At 42.8% G+C, this 17464-nt stretch overlaps 1 protein-coding gene across 1 annotated transcript in view; it reads left to right on the forward strand.

Annotated features, from left to right (window-relative positions):
- RNF185 (ring finger protein 185) overlaps window positions 1-17464 on the forward strand; it is a 38277-nt gene that overhangs the window by 13097 nt on the left and 7716 nt on the right. The window contains exons 2-5 of the mRNA XM_058690870.1: window positions 10800-11019; window positions 13597-13615; window positions 15506-15618; window positions 17009-17063. Coding sequence (XP_058546853.1) covers window positions 10844-11019; window positions 13597-13615; window positions 15506-15618; window positions 17009-17063 — 363 coding nt within the window. The 5' untranslated portion in view covers window positions 10800-10843. The remainder of the gene's footprint in view (window positions 1-10799; window positions 11020-13596; window positions 13616-15505; window positions 15619-17008; window positions 17064-17464) is intronic.

The following is a 17464-nucleotide window of genomic DNA, read 5'->3' on the forward strand; positions in this document are numbered from 1 at the left end:
GAAATCTGTCTATTTTTTCTTCTTTGCTTGTGCCATTGATGTGTTAACCAAGTAATCACTGCCAGAAATGTAGTATTTAAAGCATGTAAAAAGCTACCAAGTGGGTTTTGGCTTAAGATTCTCAGAAGTAGCCTGAACTGCCACATAGCTATCATGGACCCTACTTTTCTACTCTTCACATCAGCTAGGATGTCATAAGTCCATCTCCATTGAGCAGTGGGAACATGACATAACTGAATGGTGGTTCCTTTGTGCCCCAGCTGGCCTAAGGACACACAGAAATCAGAAGCAGTAGGCTATGCCTGTTTCTGTGGAAATGGCCTAGGAGTCTGGCTGGCCATTCCACCCTGGGACCAGGTTGACTCCCCTGGTAGTCTCTATAGCACCTGATTATTTAATATCCATGCTCTCAGTTGCTCCTCAGAAGTGCCTTGTGGAATAGGCATGGAGGGAGTTTTTAAAGATGGACAGCTCTCTGAATATGGGAGTGGGTACTGGGCAAAAGCCCAGGAAAATTACTTGTCTTTACTTACTGCCATCTCTGCAGAGGGGGTTTTCAGTGTGAGATGCTTTTTTTTTTTCTTTAATGTCAGTTAAATTCTCACTAGACTATAGACTTCTTGAGGACAGGAACCAGACTTTGTCTGATTTATATTTAATTGCTCAATATTGCTCAGTATTTCACTGAGCATAGTTCTTGGCCATTCTCCAAATGTTTCCCAAACTGCTCTGACAATTAATATCAGGTGGCTCAGGACACAAATCTGATTTGTAGAAGTCAATCTTACATATTATTCAAAATGATGTCATTTTGGTTTTATTATTTTAAACCATAGTTGTTTTATCTTATATATGTTCTCCTGATGGTCCTCCTTGGGACCTCCCTTTGAATGGAGAAGTGAGATTATTGCTTTGTCAAGTATGAGCTGGATGTTTTTGGGTTTTTTTTTTAATTATTTTTTTTTAATTTTTTTAACGTTTGTTCATTTTTGAGAGAAAGAGTATGAGCGGGGAAGGGGCAGAGAGTGAAAGGGGGACACAGAAACTGAAGCAGGCTTCAGGCTCTGAGCTGTCAGCGCAGAGCCCGACGCGGGGCTCGAACTCACAAACTGCAAGATCATGACCTGAGCTGAAGTTGGACGCTCAACCAACTGAGCCACCCAGGCGCCCCTGAGCTGGATGTTTTTAAGTTCTTAGAAAGTTTTCTCCTTGGGGCACCTGGATGGCTCAGTCGGTTAAGTGTCTGACTCTTGACTTTGGCTCAGGTCATGATCTCATGTTTCTTGAGTTTGAGCCCCATGTCAGGCTCTGCACTAGCACGCAGATCCTGTTTGGGATTCTCTCTCTGTCTCTGTCTCTGTCTCTGTCTCTTTCTCTGCCCCTCCCCTGCTCGCATTCTCTTTCTCTCTCTCTCTCTCCCTCTCCCTCCCTCAAAATAAATTTTATTAAAAAAAAAAAGTTTTCTCATTAATTAGTTAAATCTTGTCATTCATTTTCTTTTTATTCTACTTTCAGAATATTTTAGCACTCTTTAGCTCAACCTCAGGTAAAATCTGAATTAATGAGATTTTATAGAATCTATATTAACAAGGATTTACTGACTGCATGAAAACAAAAGCAAAAGTCTCATTTTGAAAACTTTCTGGGGGCGCCTGGGTGGCCCAGTTGGTTAAAGTGTATGACTTTGGCTCAGGTCATGATCCTTGCAGTTCATGAGTTCGAGCCCCACATCAAGCTCTCTGCTGTCAGTTCAGAGCACCCTTTGGATACTCTGTTCCTCTCTCTCTGCTCCTCCCCCACTTGAACTCTCTCCCTCTCAAATAACCAAACTTTAAAAAAAAAAAAAATGAAAACTTTTTCTGATAACAAAGGAAGGGTAGATACAATTATTCCATTTGCATGTGAGGACTCTGGCTTAGTGAATGGCAGAGCTGAGCATCAGACTAGGTCCTCTGGCTCCAGATTCTTCCTTTCACTGTATTATCCTAGAAATCCACAGTCCTCAGTTGAGATCTGTCCAATCTGAAGATGTTTGCTTTAATACAATATTTTATGCAATTATATTGGTTTGAATTGAAATTGGCACATCCTCATCATTCATTCATATGCATTCATCAGACATTTACTTTGTGTCAGGAACTGTGCTTGTGGCTCTAGGAGGTGTCTGACTTAGAGTGAGAAATAGAAAGTTCAGTGAATAATTCAACCTCTGTGTCAGTAGTTATCTCTAATAGAGGTGGGTACCAATTTGGGAAAACCCAAACCTTTTTCTGGTGCAAATTCCTGATTTTTTTTTTTTTTTTCATTTCTTTAAGAGTTTGGGCAATATTTAACTTAAAAAAAAAAAAAAGGTCTAAAACAGTTATGTTAACATTTCCAGTTCTGAAAAACATTGCTGAAGAATGTCTTTTTTTTTTTTAATGTTTTTTATTTATTTTTGAGAGAGAGTGTGAGCATGGGAGGTGCAAAGAGAGAGAGAGAGAGAGAGAGAGAGAGAGAGAATCTGAAGTGGGCTCCATGCTGACAGCAGAGAGCATGATGCGGAGCTCAAACTCATGAACCAAGAGATCATGACCTGAGCCCAAGCTGGACACTCAACCAACTGAGCCACCCAGAATATCTGGAGCCCCAAGAATATCTTGTTCTTTTAGGATACTGATTTCTACAACTTCAATTGGCTAAACTGAGTCCTATTGAGCTGTATAGTTCTAAGTACTCCTTGCCATCAGGTCCATCAACCCACACACATTTATGAGGTGTCCTTGAGGTGCCTGCCCCTGTGCTGAGTAAGGCACCTGGAAGCTGTGTCTGGGCTCAAGGAGACAGACATACGAACAGATCACTGAGGTACTGTTAAGCACATTGGCTTGGGAGTTGGGAAGCTTTGCCTCTGACTGGCTCTGTGACCATGATTAAATGATTTAACTAATCTAAGTTTTAATCTAACATCCCAGGGGATGCTAACAATGGTATAGTGGTGTTTACCTCAAAGGCAGGGTATAAAGATTAAATGAGGTAATTCATGTAAATGGCACTGAGTGTTAGCTGATATTATTCATGGTGATAACATATATAACATGACTCCTAATTTTAATACTTTCATGGAAAATCGGATTTTGCCTGGATCAAACTAAGTGTGTCGCATTCTGGATTTTCTCATACACAGTTCTGATGTTTCACCTACTATGCCTTCAAAGAATGATGATCATTCATAAAGGGAAGTTGTGACTTATTCATTGAGCAAATTAAACAAGTACCTGATTACATAGCTCTGTGGGGAATATAAAGAAGCAGTACACCTTCAGTGTACTCCGTCAGACCTTACAGGGAGGGGAAATTAACATTTCTTAAGCACTTAACTGTGTTGGCACTGTGCTAGTCCCTTATTGTTGCATCTCTTTAATCCTTATAAACTATCCTATGAGGAAGGTAATAGCCCCTTTTACATATATGAGTAAAACAAAGGCTCAGAGAGAAAATAACATGTAAAGTTACAGAGTAAGTGGCAGAGCTGAGATTTGAACCCAAAGCCATCAAATTCCTCTGCCATGTGTGTTTTTAAGGACAAAAGTCCTTAAAAAGTTAAAGAACATTTTAAGACAGTAAAGGATGACAAAAGGCAGCTCTTGGGTGACCCTTAAAAGCTTGTGCCAGGGATTGTCCAAATCTTGCTTCATCCTTTCTTAGGAAACCTGATAAGCTTTAAGAAAAAGCATTGAAGTTTAAAACAAAACAAAACAAAAAACCCTTTCGATTCAAACATAGCAGAAGAAAATCTGAAGAAGTAGGAACAGCTGACCCCAGAATCCCCATTTAGATATGAAGGGCACAAGGACTCCAAGGCCTTTCTTCCTGCCTCAGTCCCAACCCTTGTTGTCTTGCCACTCCTATATGTGTCCTGGGCTCCAGCCATTGAACTCAGCACAATAAATTGTCCGCTTGTCCTATGTGCTGTGTGTTTCGTCCTCCCCACCATGCCCTGCCTGCTGTCACACACTCTGTACATATTTTTATCAGCACTCAGTGCTGTGCTGATAGTAAGCTAAGCGCTGTGCTGAAGGTAAGATTGCCTTGTTGGTTTATTTGTCTGTGTCTCCCTAGATAAACCCTTTATCTCTGTATCCTGAATGCTTGGCAAATAAGCTGTTTAATAAATCTTTGAAGGTAAGAGAGGGGTTGGTTGAACAGATAGGGAGGTTAAAGGGTGCCATAGAAAAGAACCAGTGCATCCCCAAGGAAAAGAGGCCAGTCTTTTCAACTTCCTCTGTCCTTTGAGACTTTAAAGGCCATTCATGCCCTTGGTCCTATATTTGAGGGCCAGGCCTCTGGGACCTACCTAAACTCCATTTTAGACTCTAAAATGTTAGAGCCTGGTTTCTATGTGTTCCAAGTTCCAATCAGCTTACTCAGATTTCTTCCCACTCCAAACTTCTGAGTGTGATATAGGCATTCTCAGAATGCATGTCTCGCCTCTGCCTACATGTGATCCAACAGCATCCTAATGAGCAGCAGAGACAGGCTCAGGCAAGCTACAGTTCCTGGAAGAAAGCTTCTGTATGAACAAGCATGTGCCCACAGGAACAAGAACTCTGCTGGGTACCCACTTGGATCATGCCAATTATTTATCACCCAAATTTGTAATTTTCATAACTAGGATTAACATTCTTAGATGCCTTGGTACACCCTGGTCCAGGAACTCTTAGAGTTTTAAGGGGTAGAGAAGGCAGATTTTGAATACCTACAGTTCTCTAGAACGTGAGAACTGAATACAAGAATGTTACGAAGAGATTTCTTCATGAGGTCGAGTTCCCCAGTGTTTCCTGCAGGGACATGCAACTTTTCCATTCTCTCCCTTGCTCAGTTCCTGTGAGGTAGGCCAGGCCAGCTCTGGGAAGGTAATAGGAGTGAGGCTGGGTCAATCAATTTCAGCTACCAGGTTCTGCATTCCTAAGGGATCATCACGTATTGCAAATCTGCTTTAGTTCCAGCACCATATGGTGCCACTCTGGACATCTCAACTTTAGGAATGTTTTTTAAAAGTAGGTATGAATTTGTTTCTTTAATGATCAGCTCTGTCTTGGATGGAGCACGTGCTGGTCTGAGATCTCAGCAGACTTGTCCCCCAACCCAAAGATTTATCTGACCTTCATAGTGCCTGTGGACTGTAGCTGGGGTGGGTGTATATTCTGAAGGACAGGCCCTGTGATCACTGTCCCTCCCAAACTCTGTGCTGTGCCATATTGCTTTGTGCTTTTGGTAGCGTTCTTCCCCTTTTGAGAGCTGGGTTTCCAAACTCTTCATCAAAGAATCACCTGGAGTGGAAAGTAGGGACCCTTATTTGAAAATAAGATTCTTGGGGCGCCTGGGTGGCACAGTCGGTTGAGCGTCCGACTTCAGCCAGGTCACGATCTCGCGGTCCGTGAGTTCGAGCCCCGCGTCGGGCTCTGGGCTGATGGCTCGGAGCCTGGAGCCTGTTTCCGATTCTGTGTCTCCCTCTCTCTCTGCCCCTCCCCCGTTCATGCTCTGTCTCTCTCTGTCCCAAAAATAAATAAAAAACGTTGAAAAAAAAATTTTTTTTAAAGAAAATAAGATTCTTATTTGAAAAACAGATTCTTGGGCATTATCCAGATCCAAATCCTACTTAAATCACTGAGGAGGTCTAGGAACCAGATTTCTGGGAGGGTGCCTTGTTTAGGAAAAACAGGCAAGTTTGATGGAGCCCCTTATTAAGAATTCTTATAATTATCCATGTGTCTTCGTTAGCTCCTATTCTATATTGCAGAGCCTCAACTTGGCCTTGCTCTTCTTTGTGACCCCCCCGCCCACACACACACAGTTGGTAGCCCCAAGCATCAAATGTAATTGGTATTGGAGATCTGTGGATTGAACGCATAAATGCACGAGTGATGAGTTTGCTTCACACTCCAAAGAACAGTTGCAGCATTGGACAATGAATTTGAGCGAAACAAAGAACAGGTATTTAATTTTGTAAAGCTGCATATTAAAGGGTAGCATGTCAGAATGAAAAGAGCACTGATGTGTTGGAAAGTCTGAATTTGGCACTGTATGATGGCCTGGCCTTGTGCAAGTCCTCTAACCTCCCTGGCCTGATGACCTCATCTGTGAAATGGAGTGTAAAATAGTAAAAGCTATTACCTCAGCAGAGTGGTAATAGATGTGAATATGTTTGAAAAGCTGATTCAGATCAGGAGTGAAGAATGGTCAAAGTAGGGACTGGGGCACAGAACCAGCCACAACAAGGTTGCTATGTAGTCAGGTTGAAGTTCTTGGTTCCTATAGGGACCAGGAGAAAGTTTGAGTAAGATGGCAGCTCAGGCATGCTAAGGGCCTGCCTGCCTTTTACTCTGTCCACTTCCTGAGCCAACCAGGACCCTTTGTCCTCTGAGCCACTGTCCCATTCCTGGGCCCATGAAGCTGTGGCCACATTCTATTGTTCTGCAGGTGTTCAGTGGACAGTCCCCAGGGAACGCTGCTCATCTCTGCCATGTAGCCTTAGTGTGGTGAGGTTCCTGTACATGAGGGTAGAAAGGAGGTGTGGAGAGGTCTCTGGGGATAGGTGTGTGACTCTGGGGCCCAGGATGTATTTATTGCAAAGAGCGGTTTATGAGCAGCTGGCCTGGGAGTTGACCAAAACCAATCACACATGCCTGCACCCACTCACTCAGCAAATATTTGAGTGCCTACTAGGAGGAGGCTTTAGAGCCTGAGTAGCGACCATGTGGTCAGTCTACTAAGAATTAACATGAGAGTGATGTAGTCTGCTTGGAGTTGGAATGTGCAGCCCTATGCCAATGCCTGACCTGCTGCAGGCCTGCTACTGCCTACACACTGAGCTGTCTGTCCTGTTAACTGTCTCCTGACCATTCCCACTCCAACACCTACCTTGGTCCTGACTGTCCCCTCAAGACTTATATCCCTAAGTAATATGAGCCATGCAGAGCCTTGTTAGGTTCAGGGAGCAGAGAGGTAATGGACCAGGGTAAGAGGTGTCTATATACATCTCCCCAGTAGCAACAGCCTACCTTGCTGGGCCCTCTGGGTCACTGTGTTATCTCATAGGGTCACCTTCACAGCCCTTTGTAGGAGGCATGACACCCTCACTTTTCAGGTGAAAACAGGGATTGTAGCCTTCAAGGTATCTACCCAGAGTGGTGTATTCAGGACTTGAACTCAGAACTTTTCAGGATTGGAGGAAACTGGAAGATCGGAAAGTGTTCTTTTTTTTTTTTTTTTTTTTTAACGTACTGTTGGTCTTTTGTCTCATTTCAAAATTAATATGTGTAAAAATGTCAGTTTTGTAAATGTGGGAGACTTAGAAAGTATAAATCACTACCTCTAAGCTCCCACCAATGCAGATAGTCACTATTAACAGTTTGGTATGTTTTTCCACACTTTAAAAGACATTTTATAATAATATCATTATTGTAACAAATGTAATAGTACACATACATTTTACAATTTCTTTAAAAAAATTTTTTTTAATGTTTATTTTTGAGGCGGGGGAGAGGCAGAGAGAGAGAGGGAGACACAATCTGAAGCAAGCTCCGGGCTCTGAGCTATCAGCACAGAGCCCAACATGGGGCTTGAACCCATGAACCATGGTCAGACATTTAACCAACTGGCCCACCCAGGCAACCCCAATTTTTTAAATGTTACTATAAAGGTAATACCTGTTTGTCATAAAACATTAAATCAGAATAAGAATATGAAACTCGAAAGTTCCCCAGCCCCTGATCCGAGAAATAATTGTCAATAGTTTAGTTTGTGCCTTTTAGGCATTTTCTTTGCATATATTTGTGTGTATGTGTGTGTGTATTCATTTATGTACTTTGTTTTTACCCAAATAAGTTCAGGCACATACTCTTCTGCAATCTAACATGTTTCTAAAAATACCTTTTATTATGGAAGTTTATAAGGACACAAAAATAAGCTAATGGAATAAATCGCCATTCATCATCCAGCTCCAACAACCATCACCTTCCCTGTTCATCTTTTCTCTCCATTTTCACTTCTCCTCCTGGAGTATTTTAAAGCCAATCCCAAATATCATTCCATCATAAATACTTAAGTGTGGATTTCTAGCAGATGAATATTTTCTAAATTATGCAATACCATTATCATACTCAATAAAATTAATAATAATTCCTTAATACCACTAATACCCAGCCTAAATCTAATTTTTGACAGTCATCTCACAAATGTCTTTTTACAGTTGGCTTGTTTGAACCTGGTTCCAGTGAGATCCACACAGTTCCAGTGGCAGATATGTCTCAAGTTTCAATCTAGAATTCCACGCCCCACTTAACGCTATTTATTTTTTGGAGAACTTGGATTATTTGTCCTATGAAAGGTCCCACATTCTGGATTTGCTGATTGCATCCTCCTGGAGTTGTTAAACACATGCATCTATGCCCCATATTTTCTGTAAGTGGGTAATTTATTTTAGAGATATGATTAGAGTCTATGTATTAAGAGTGCTTCGTTGTTGGTGATATGTACTTCCTATTGCATCACAGCAGGAGACTATCATTAAGATTGATCAGTGAACCTGACTTTATGATTGTCTTTCTACTTCTGTATACACAGTTCTTAATTTTAAAAGGTAAATATATTTTAAAGAAACTCACACCTGTCAGGTACTTGAGCTGGAACGACATGTGAAGGCCATAACATGGCCCTCAGAAGCAGGCTCCATCCTAAGAAGGAGAGAACACTTGTATATGGAGAGAAAGAAGCACTGGGTCAGGGGGAAGGTCTTGGAGCTGAGGCCAATGAGGCACTGGTGCTGCCAGCAGCCAGCTGCCCTTCTGGGACATTATGTAAAATGATGTAACTTTGTGAAAAAGTGGTGGTGAGCTGGTTTCCTCTCCCTGTTCAAGTCACTGAGCTGCTGTCGTGAGGAGGGTGCTTGTGAGTCCAGAGTTCTAAGTTGGTGGTATGTAGGAAGGCTTCTTGGTCTGAGAAGACTGGCTTTTTGGTCTTTACATCTCTTTGAACTTTGGAAGCTGGAATCAGAACAGTCTTCTGGTACTCCAGTGGTGAGTCCCAGACTTGTGGTGGGGCTGCCTGCTTTGGAGAGAGTGGATGAGATGACCTGGGATGGCAGTCTTAGAGCTGGAAGGAAACAACTAGGAGACAATGTAGTCCAGTGCCTCAGTTTACAGATGAAAAAACTGGCCACAGAGGAGAAGGGAGGTTCCCGAAACACCTAGCAAGCTGGAGGCTCAACTGAAGTCAGCATCCAAGCTGCTGGTTTTCTGGCTATGATTACCAGCCAGCATCTCCTACTTAGAATTTCTAGGGTGGTGAGGGTGGCTGGACCAGGCTCTTGACAGATTCTTAATCTATACCCAGAATTTCTGGGTATGGTTGGTGTTGGTTTTGTCCTTCTTTGTGTTCAGCTTCTGGCAGGTTCTTTTATTTGGAGGCAGTGTTGAACAATAGTGTCTTTCTCCTAGCATTTGTTGGCCAGCTTGATCCATGGTGGTACAATGGTTTGAATACAGACTGGGTGTCATGAGTCCCGGTCTTAGCTCCATATTCATCAGAGGACAGGTCTTGGGGTGCAGTTTCCTAAAGAGATTGGACCAGATCAAGTTTGCCCAACACATTGTATGTGCCAGATGATCTCAGTGTGCGGATAAACAGCTTTTCTATCATTATGTTTGTAGTTATCTTTCACTTATGGTAACTAATACTGGTTTTCCATGTACAGCAGTGACATAAATCTCTTCTTTAAATGTATTGAGTCTAGGGGCAGTCGGTTGAGCGTCCGACTTCGGCCCAGGTCATGATCTCGCGGTCCGTGGTTCGAGCCCCGCATCGGGCTCTGTGCTGACAGCTCGGAGCCCGGAGCCTGTTTCAGATTCTGTGTCTCCCTCTCTCTCTGACCCTCCCGTTCATGCTCTGTCTCTCTCTGTCTCAAAAATAAATAAACATTAAAAAAAAATTTTTAATGTATTGAGTCTAAAGAGTTGATAGATTTAGACCAAATAAAGTAGATAGTATTTTTAAAAAATTCTTTTTAAACATTTATTTGGACAGAGAGAGACAGCATGAGCATGGGAGGGGCAGAGAAAGGAGGAGACACAGAATCTGAAGCAGGCTTCAGGCTCTGAGCTGTCAGCACAGAGCCCAACACAGGGCTCGGACCCACAAACCATGAGATCATGACCTGAACCAAGTCGGACGCTTAACCGACTGAGCCACCCAGGCACCCCAAAGTAGATAGTATTTTAACCCGATAGAAGGCAGAATGCAAAACATTTTCAAAGACATTGGGCTGAATGGCCTTTCTGATTCTTCTTAGCTTCCTAACCTTTCACAGTTACACTTATATTCTGGCATATACCAGTCACAACTTTTCTGGCCTAACCAGATTCACCCGCCAATATAGTTGCAGTCTAAAGTTAAAGGACAGCCTGTGCACATTCAGTTTTATCGAGCACATATTTGTTACCTGGATTGGTTATCCTGGGAGAATGTAGGGTCATGTGGGAAAGGTTCTCAGTTCCTCTGGAGAACCATCTGGAAGGAGGATGCTGGTATTTGTGCAGTGTATTTGTGTGGTACATTCTAGTCCATGTTCATGAAAGTATCTGAGTCATTGTTCTCTGGGTGGTGCCCCATGAGTGTCATCCTCTGTAGCCTCTGCGAAGTCTGTTTAGGGGTCCAGTCATAATCTGAACTTCAGAACTGAGAAACAATGGAGGTATTGCTATGGAATCTAGGGAGAGTGGGCTGTAGAAATGGGCAATCAAGGACTCTCTGTCTTTCAGGATTTTCCTGGGGAGAATCTTCACTCCGTTTCTGACAGCCAAGGATGGCAAGCAAGGGGCCCTCGGCCTCTGCATCCCCTGAGAACTCCAGTGCAGGGGGGCCCAGTGGTAGCAGCAATGGTGCTGGTGAGAGTGGAGGGCAGGACAGCACCTTCGAGTGCAACATCTGCCTGGACACAGCCAAGGACGCCGTCATCAGCCTGTGTGGCCACCTCTTCTGGTCAGTATCCCTGTCACCGCCCCAGAAGACACACTACTAAGTTTTGAAAGCCTGTGGCCCTGGGCAGCTTTGGAACAAGGGTTTCCCACCCACTTTGGATCTCCTGATACAATCAGGCCCAAGAAGCAGGAGGCCTGGGTTCTTATGCCAGTTCTGTTGCTGATGAGCTGAGTGGCCTTGGGCAAATCATGTCCCAACTCTGGACTCTGTACCCCCACCTCTGAAATGAAAACACTCACCAGTTAGTGAGCAGTTACTATGTGCCACTTGCTGTGCTGAGCAAAGAAGCAGTATGTACAGTGGTTATGAGCAAGGACAGTAGAACCAGACTTCCTTGTTCTGAATCCTGACTCTGCTACTTTCCTACTGGATGACCTTGGGCAAGGTGCTTACACACACTGTGTCTCATTTTACAGGGTTGTTTGTGAGCATCAAATGACTCTAAATACATAAAAAGCTTAGAAGAACATGAGGCGCACAGTAAATACTATGTATTAGTGTTGATCCTAATAGATGATCCTAATAATTGTTGCTATATTTTACATATATCAAAATGAAGTGGCAGGGTTAGTTTCATTCTGGCCTCCATCGTTATAGAAGCCCCTCCTGGCTCTGAGATTCTGGGTAAATATTGAGATTTTATTCTTCTCTCTTGATTTTGAACTTGACCTGGAAGGGTGAATTGGAGTAACTGGAGGGGTAAGAATGACAGATAAGGCAAAGAATATGTGCCCTCCAATGCAGGCATTTTCTAGGGATGGACATATGCACTCTTAGATATGAGATCTTGAGACCCCGAGGCTGCTGTATACCTCAAATAGCACCCTGGATGGGAGGCTGGGAAGTGTTAGGAAACAAGAGTCGTTAAGGGAGGGTTGGGCCAGATTATCAAACCCAGATTTGATTGAGGACATAAAGCTGTGGGATATTTTTGAGCAGGGAAGTGGTGTGAAGAAAGGGACATTTAAGCAGTATTTAAGGGAGTTTAAGTTGGCAGCAGTGACAAAGATAAATTTATTGGTGAATAAATAGAATGGGGCAGATTTTGTTCTGGTAGTTCTTGCCCTAATCATCAAGTTTTATGCAGAAACTATTGTCTCCTAGAAATTGGAGATTCTCTGGGGAATCATATAACCAGGACTTGAAATGAGTGTCATAATTAAGAACTAAATGAAGGTACCATTGGAAAGAACACAGACTCTAAAATGAAACAGATGCTTCCAATTAGAGTGGTTTGTCCCTGAGCAAATCTACCAGCCTCTCTGTACTTCAGTTTTCTCATCTGTGCAATGAAGAGATAATTATACTTTGTCATAGGTTAATATGACCCTCCAGTAATATTAATAAATGAAAAGTTCGTCAGCCACAGCCTGGCACACAATAGTTGCTTAATAAATGGAAGTGATCACCATCTTTGTTATAATTCTGAACTTTCCCCTACAGGAAAGTTACTTTCACTTCTCCCCCACAGCCTTTGAGGGAAGTTGCTAGGGGAGATCTGCCATGATTTGAGGTGCCTTAGGCTCAGTTTGGAATGGTACTGCAAGGTTAATGTGGGAGTCAGATGTCAGATGTGTCTGTTATATCCAGTGAGATTGCATATCTGGATTGTGAGGCTAAACTGGTTCAGGAACTGGGAAAGGAATTATCCTCTGAGTCCAAATTTTACTCGGCTAGAGGAGTCATGTTTTATGAGGGACAGAAACCGTGTCCACATTTTCCACTCTCCTGGCTCATAGGTGTGCAGTGGATATTTGTTAGTTGGATGAATGAATCAAGAGAGAAAAAGTGGAAAATCTGTAGTTAGAGTAACTTTTCCTTCAATTCTGTAAATGTCTTGTTTTGCACCTAGTGCTGGGTGATAGAATAGTCAGGAGGCTTACTTTTTAGTCCTGGTGCCGTAGGTAAGTCATTTCATGTTTCTGAGTTTGGTTTCCTCATTTGAAAAATGAGAGACTGGGCAGCAATTCATTCTAGTGCAACTCATATAAGCTGAAGGTAGCCCTTTCTGCCAAGCAGCATCCCCATGCTTTTTATTACTTAAAGATGTTTTTATAGTAGATTTGAATTTATAAGCTACCTCCTGCCAGCAGAGCACTCAGGGTTGAGGACAGCCTGAAGATTTTGTTAAACCAGATTTAGAGTCACACATTGTGAGACTTAGGTATGCATGTATATATGAGAATGCCTCCATGAATTTTTTTCTGTACAAAGGGTCTTTAGCTTTTATTGGATTCCTTCAGATGCCACAACCTCTCAAAGGTTGACTTGTAGAGAAGCTGAGTCTGGGATGGTCTGGGACCTGGAGGTCCTTCACAAGTAGGATCCCAAGGGTAGAGACTGGGGTCTTGTCTGTATTGCCTCATTTTTCCTGTGATTTTAGCCCAATCTTTTCTAATTTCTGATACTAGTGATTCCCCACAGACACTCGGTGGGATTGCAGTACTCCACAGTTCCACCTTGTGTCCCAGTTTTAAACTCCTCCCACCCTCAGTGTCTCTGCTAATGAAAGCATTTTTCTCTCTTTACCCCCATTCTCTTTCTCCTTGATGACTGGTGCCCTGGGGACTCTGGCAGTTGGCCATGTTTACATCAGGTAAGATGCATTTCATTTTACTTTGTCTTTCATCAGCTGTGGTTGCACAAGACACCCCTAGTCTCAGGAGACTACCGTCAGAAGGTGCAATCTCCCCTGTTTGTGGGTTCATTTGCTTGCTTTACCCCCAACCCTCTTTATACATCTGCCTACCGATGAGCACTTGGTGAAACAGGGGTCAGTGGAGTACCTGGGATGGTCCTGACTGTACTGATGGCCTTTGTGGCCTTGGCAGGCCACCACCTCTCTGGTTCACAATTTTCCATCTGTAGATTGGGTTGGATTTGATAGTATGTTAGGTGTTTATTTTTGAGATTCGGCCTCTACAAAAAGTATTTCCTACATATCAACTATGAAAATGTTAGAAAGAGAGAAATTTTTTTGGTCTCAACAGAGAGCTTTTGTGAAAGGGGAGAAAATCTGTTTTCCTAGCTTCAGATGATTATGAAAACCAGTTAGTAAGTATTCACCAAGACCCAGCCACATGCTTGGTGAGGCAGAGCACGGCCTGGCATTTACAACTGGCTGTGGATGATTACTGTGCGCTGACTGTCCCCGTGGTTGTTGGCAGAACCCCATAGTAGTAGGTGGCTTGGGAACATTGGGGGAAGACAGAAGTTCCAGACCTCTAGAGCCTCAGAATTCAGGTAGGAGGAAGGAGCGGGGGAAACAAGAGAGGGATTCCCACTATGTTCGGAGCTGCGCATTCTGACTCCAGTGGAACCTGGTAGAACATGTCTTCTGTAAATTTATAAAGAGCACGTAACACATAAGTTTTGAAGCTTTCAACAGTAAGATAAAGGAAGTGGAATATAAAATCACTAAATGCTTTCTCCTTGGCCCCAAAATCTTAGATTCACATTTATATAATAAACTTTATATCATTGGATCTAAAGATACAATTTATGTTCTAAGATAAATTCTGAGAAAATATATATGTATTAAATTATTTAATGTCAGGGCGCCTGGGTGGCTCAGTCGGTTGAGCGTCTGACTTTGGCTCAGGTCATGATCTCACGGTCCATGAGTTCGAGCCCTGCGTCAGGCTCTGTGCTGACCGCTCAGAGCCTGGAGCCTGTTTCAGATTCTGTGTCTCCCTCTCTCTCTGACCCTCCCCCATTCATGCTCTGTCTCTCTCTGTCTCAAAAATAAATAAACGTTAAAAAAAAAATTTTTTTTTAAATAAATAAATTATTTAATGTCTACGAAGACACTACAGATAATATGTTCTTATCATTTTTATTTGTTTTAGAGAAGGTTAAGCAAAATGCTTTATAACTAGTGAAAGAGCCTGGGAAACCCAAAATAGAATTCTAGTGTTTTTAGTATTGAAAGAAGTAGTTGAGTGCAAAAATCAATGAAAGTACATTAAAAAACAGCAAATTTAGATAATAAGCAAAGTCTGTCTTTTAGCACATAGTAAATCACCAGAAAATGGCCAAGTTATGTTCAGATGTTGATGCCTGGGATACAAAGTTGTTGAGGAAATGCTGTAAAAATGAGAAATCACAGAAAAATTTATTTTTTACAGTTGGTCTACTGAGGAATGCAGAGATTTTAAAGCTCGTTATACCAGCTGGGTCAGTCAGACTCCTTGACACAGCTCCAGGCCTGCAGTTCCTTCCTGCTATATTGCTGGGAGCCACTAGAGATCATGATGCATGAGGAAGCCTGTTTAATTTATGATGGTGTTTAAAAGCAATTTTGATTTCACCACTGGTAGATATTTATTGAGTGCCAGGAGTAGGAATCAGGAGTTGGGCTCCTTGAAGTGTTCCCTGCTGGTGCTGGTGTTTCCAGTTTGAGGCCTCTGGTCCATGTTGTTCTGACCCTGACTGCTCTGAGGTGGGCTTCTTGCGCCATTCATGCATTTTTCTTTCCTGATTGCAGTGGTTGGAGACCAGACCTAACAGACAGGTGTGTCCAGTTTGCAAAGCTGGCATCAGCAGAGATAAGGTCATCCCCCTCTATGGCAGGGGCAGCACTGGGCAGCAGGACCCCAGGTGAGGCGTCTTACACCCACTCCTTACTTTGGACAGGAATTCTCTTCCATTCAGCACCTTCTCACCCCACCCTTTATTAAGTACTTACCCTCAGTTTTGAGGCACCTAGGATCCAGATGGCAGTCTGTCAGGAAGGGAGAAAGCCCAAGTTGCCACTTACTGGACTGTAACACACTGAGCATCTGCCAGTGGGCAGGCAGTGTGCTAGGCAGCACACAAGGTATTACAATTTTAAGTGTGCAGAGTGCTGTGAAATAGCAGCTTTGGAAGCAGGGTGTCCAGCAGGAGAGTCTGCAAGGAGGGGGTTGCTGCAATAGTGATACGTAAAGTATAGAGGGAGGAGGAGACAGGAGGTCTGGAAAGCTTTGCAGAGTTTGGTATGTGTGGATCTTCCTACAAACACAAGTTCTGAGAGCTGGTCTCTGTCTGGTGCATGTGTACACACACAGGTATGCACTCACACACCCCGAAGCTCCCCAGCGGTATCTCTTACCTTCTCTTAACCCACCTCACCCCAGCATACCCTGTACCTAGACATACTGGACCTCTCTTAAAGGAACTTATACCCTTTCACATTCATGAGCCTTTGTATTTGTTTTCCCTTTGCCTCTTCTGCCCTCCCTGGGCCTGCTCAACACCCTCCTCCTCAAGTAATTTCTATCTGTCTTTAATGAGCAGGCCTGAAGTTACCCCCTCCTTGAAGTGACCCTTCTTCCCCACATTAGTTGCTCTCATCCATGCTTCCACCCTAGGTAGTTGATACCTCTATTCAAGAAGTCCCTTCTCATGCTGTATTGTGATCGGTGTACCCCCATTTAAACCATAAGCACCTTAAGAGTAGGGTTTGTCACAGGCTTAGTATTGGTCATATCCTGCCTAGTGCCTAATGGGTAGCAAACCCTTAGTCTAGTATTTTGGGGATGAATGATGGTAGGGACTAAACCCAGAAGCAAAAAGCATAGTGTAGAGTACTTACCAAGGAATAATGGGAGGTAAAGCTGAAGTTAACAGAGCTAGATCAGAGAGACCCTGAATCTCAGCTCTGTTTCGGTTTGGATTTGGGATTTTTAGTATCCATGACCCCTATGTTACACAGGTTCAGAGAGGGTGTCTGGCTAGTGTTCATAACCAGTCTGAGCCAGGCTCTCTGTGAGAGGAGTAGGCTATAGTGCAATATGGTGAACATCTTATACGTGAATTTTCTCCCTGGCTTTCTATACGGTTGAAAAAACCATTGCAAGTAGAACGAAGGTTAGGATTTGGTTTAATTTGGCATAAGTTCGTATGCTAGGCACAGTGGACCTTACCCTGTTGGTGAAGAGCTCCCACTCCACTCAAGGAACAGCTGTAAACATTTTATAATATTTATTTTACAATGTTTCTGTTTCAGAGAGAAGACCCCTCCCCGTCCTCAAGGACAGAGGCCAGAGCCAGAGAACAGAGGGGTGAGGAACATTCTAGGAGAAGCCTCTAGAAATGAGTTCATGGCTTTAGAAGTTTCCATCTTGGCCCTACACTTTTTCTCCTTGATTATAAAAGTAAAGGAAAAATTGTAAAATACATAAAGGAGAAAGAGAAGAAAAAAATCACTTAAAATCACACCATCCAGAAAAAACTGCTGGAAATATTTTGGTCTATTTTCTATTGTTCTATAAATTTTGTAAATCTCTTCATGTGCATGTATTTATAGATATATTATGTATACATATATTTTATTATTTTTTATTATTTTTTTTACAATATTTTGCTCCTGTAACTCTTTTTAAAATTTCATTCATTCTGAGTGCCTTCTCTATGCTGGGCATTATTCTAGGCATTGGTGATAGATCAGTGAACATAGCAGAGA

Source organism: Neofelis nebulosa, chromosome 11, assembly GCF_028018385.1.
Source record: "Neofelis nebulosa isolate mNeoNeb1 chromosome 11, mNeoNeb1.pri, whole genome shotgun sequence".
Taxonomy (NCBI): domain Eukaryota; kingdom Metazoa; phylum Chordata; class Mammalia; order Carnivora; family Felidae; genus Neofelis; species Neofelis nebulosa.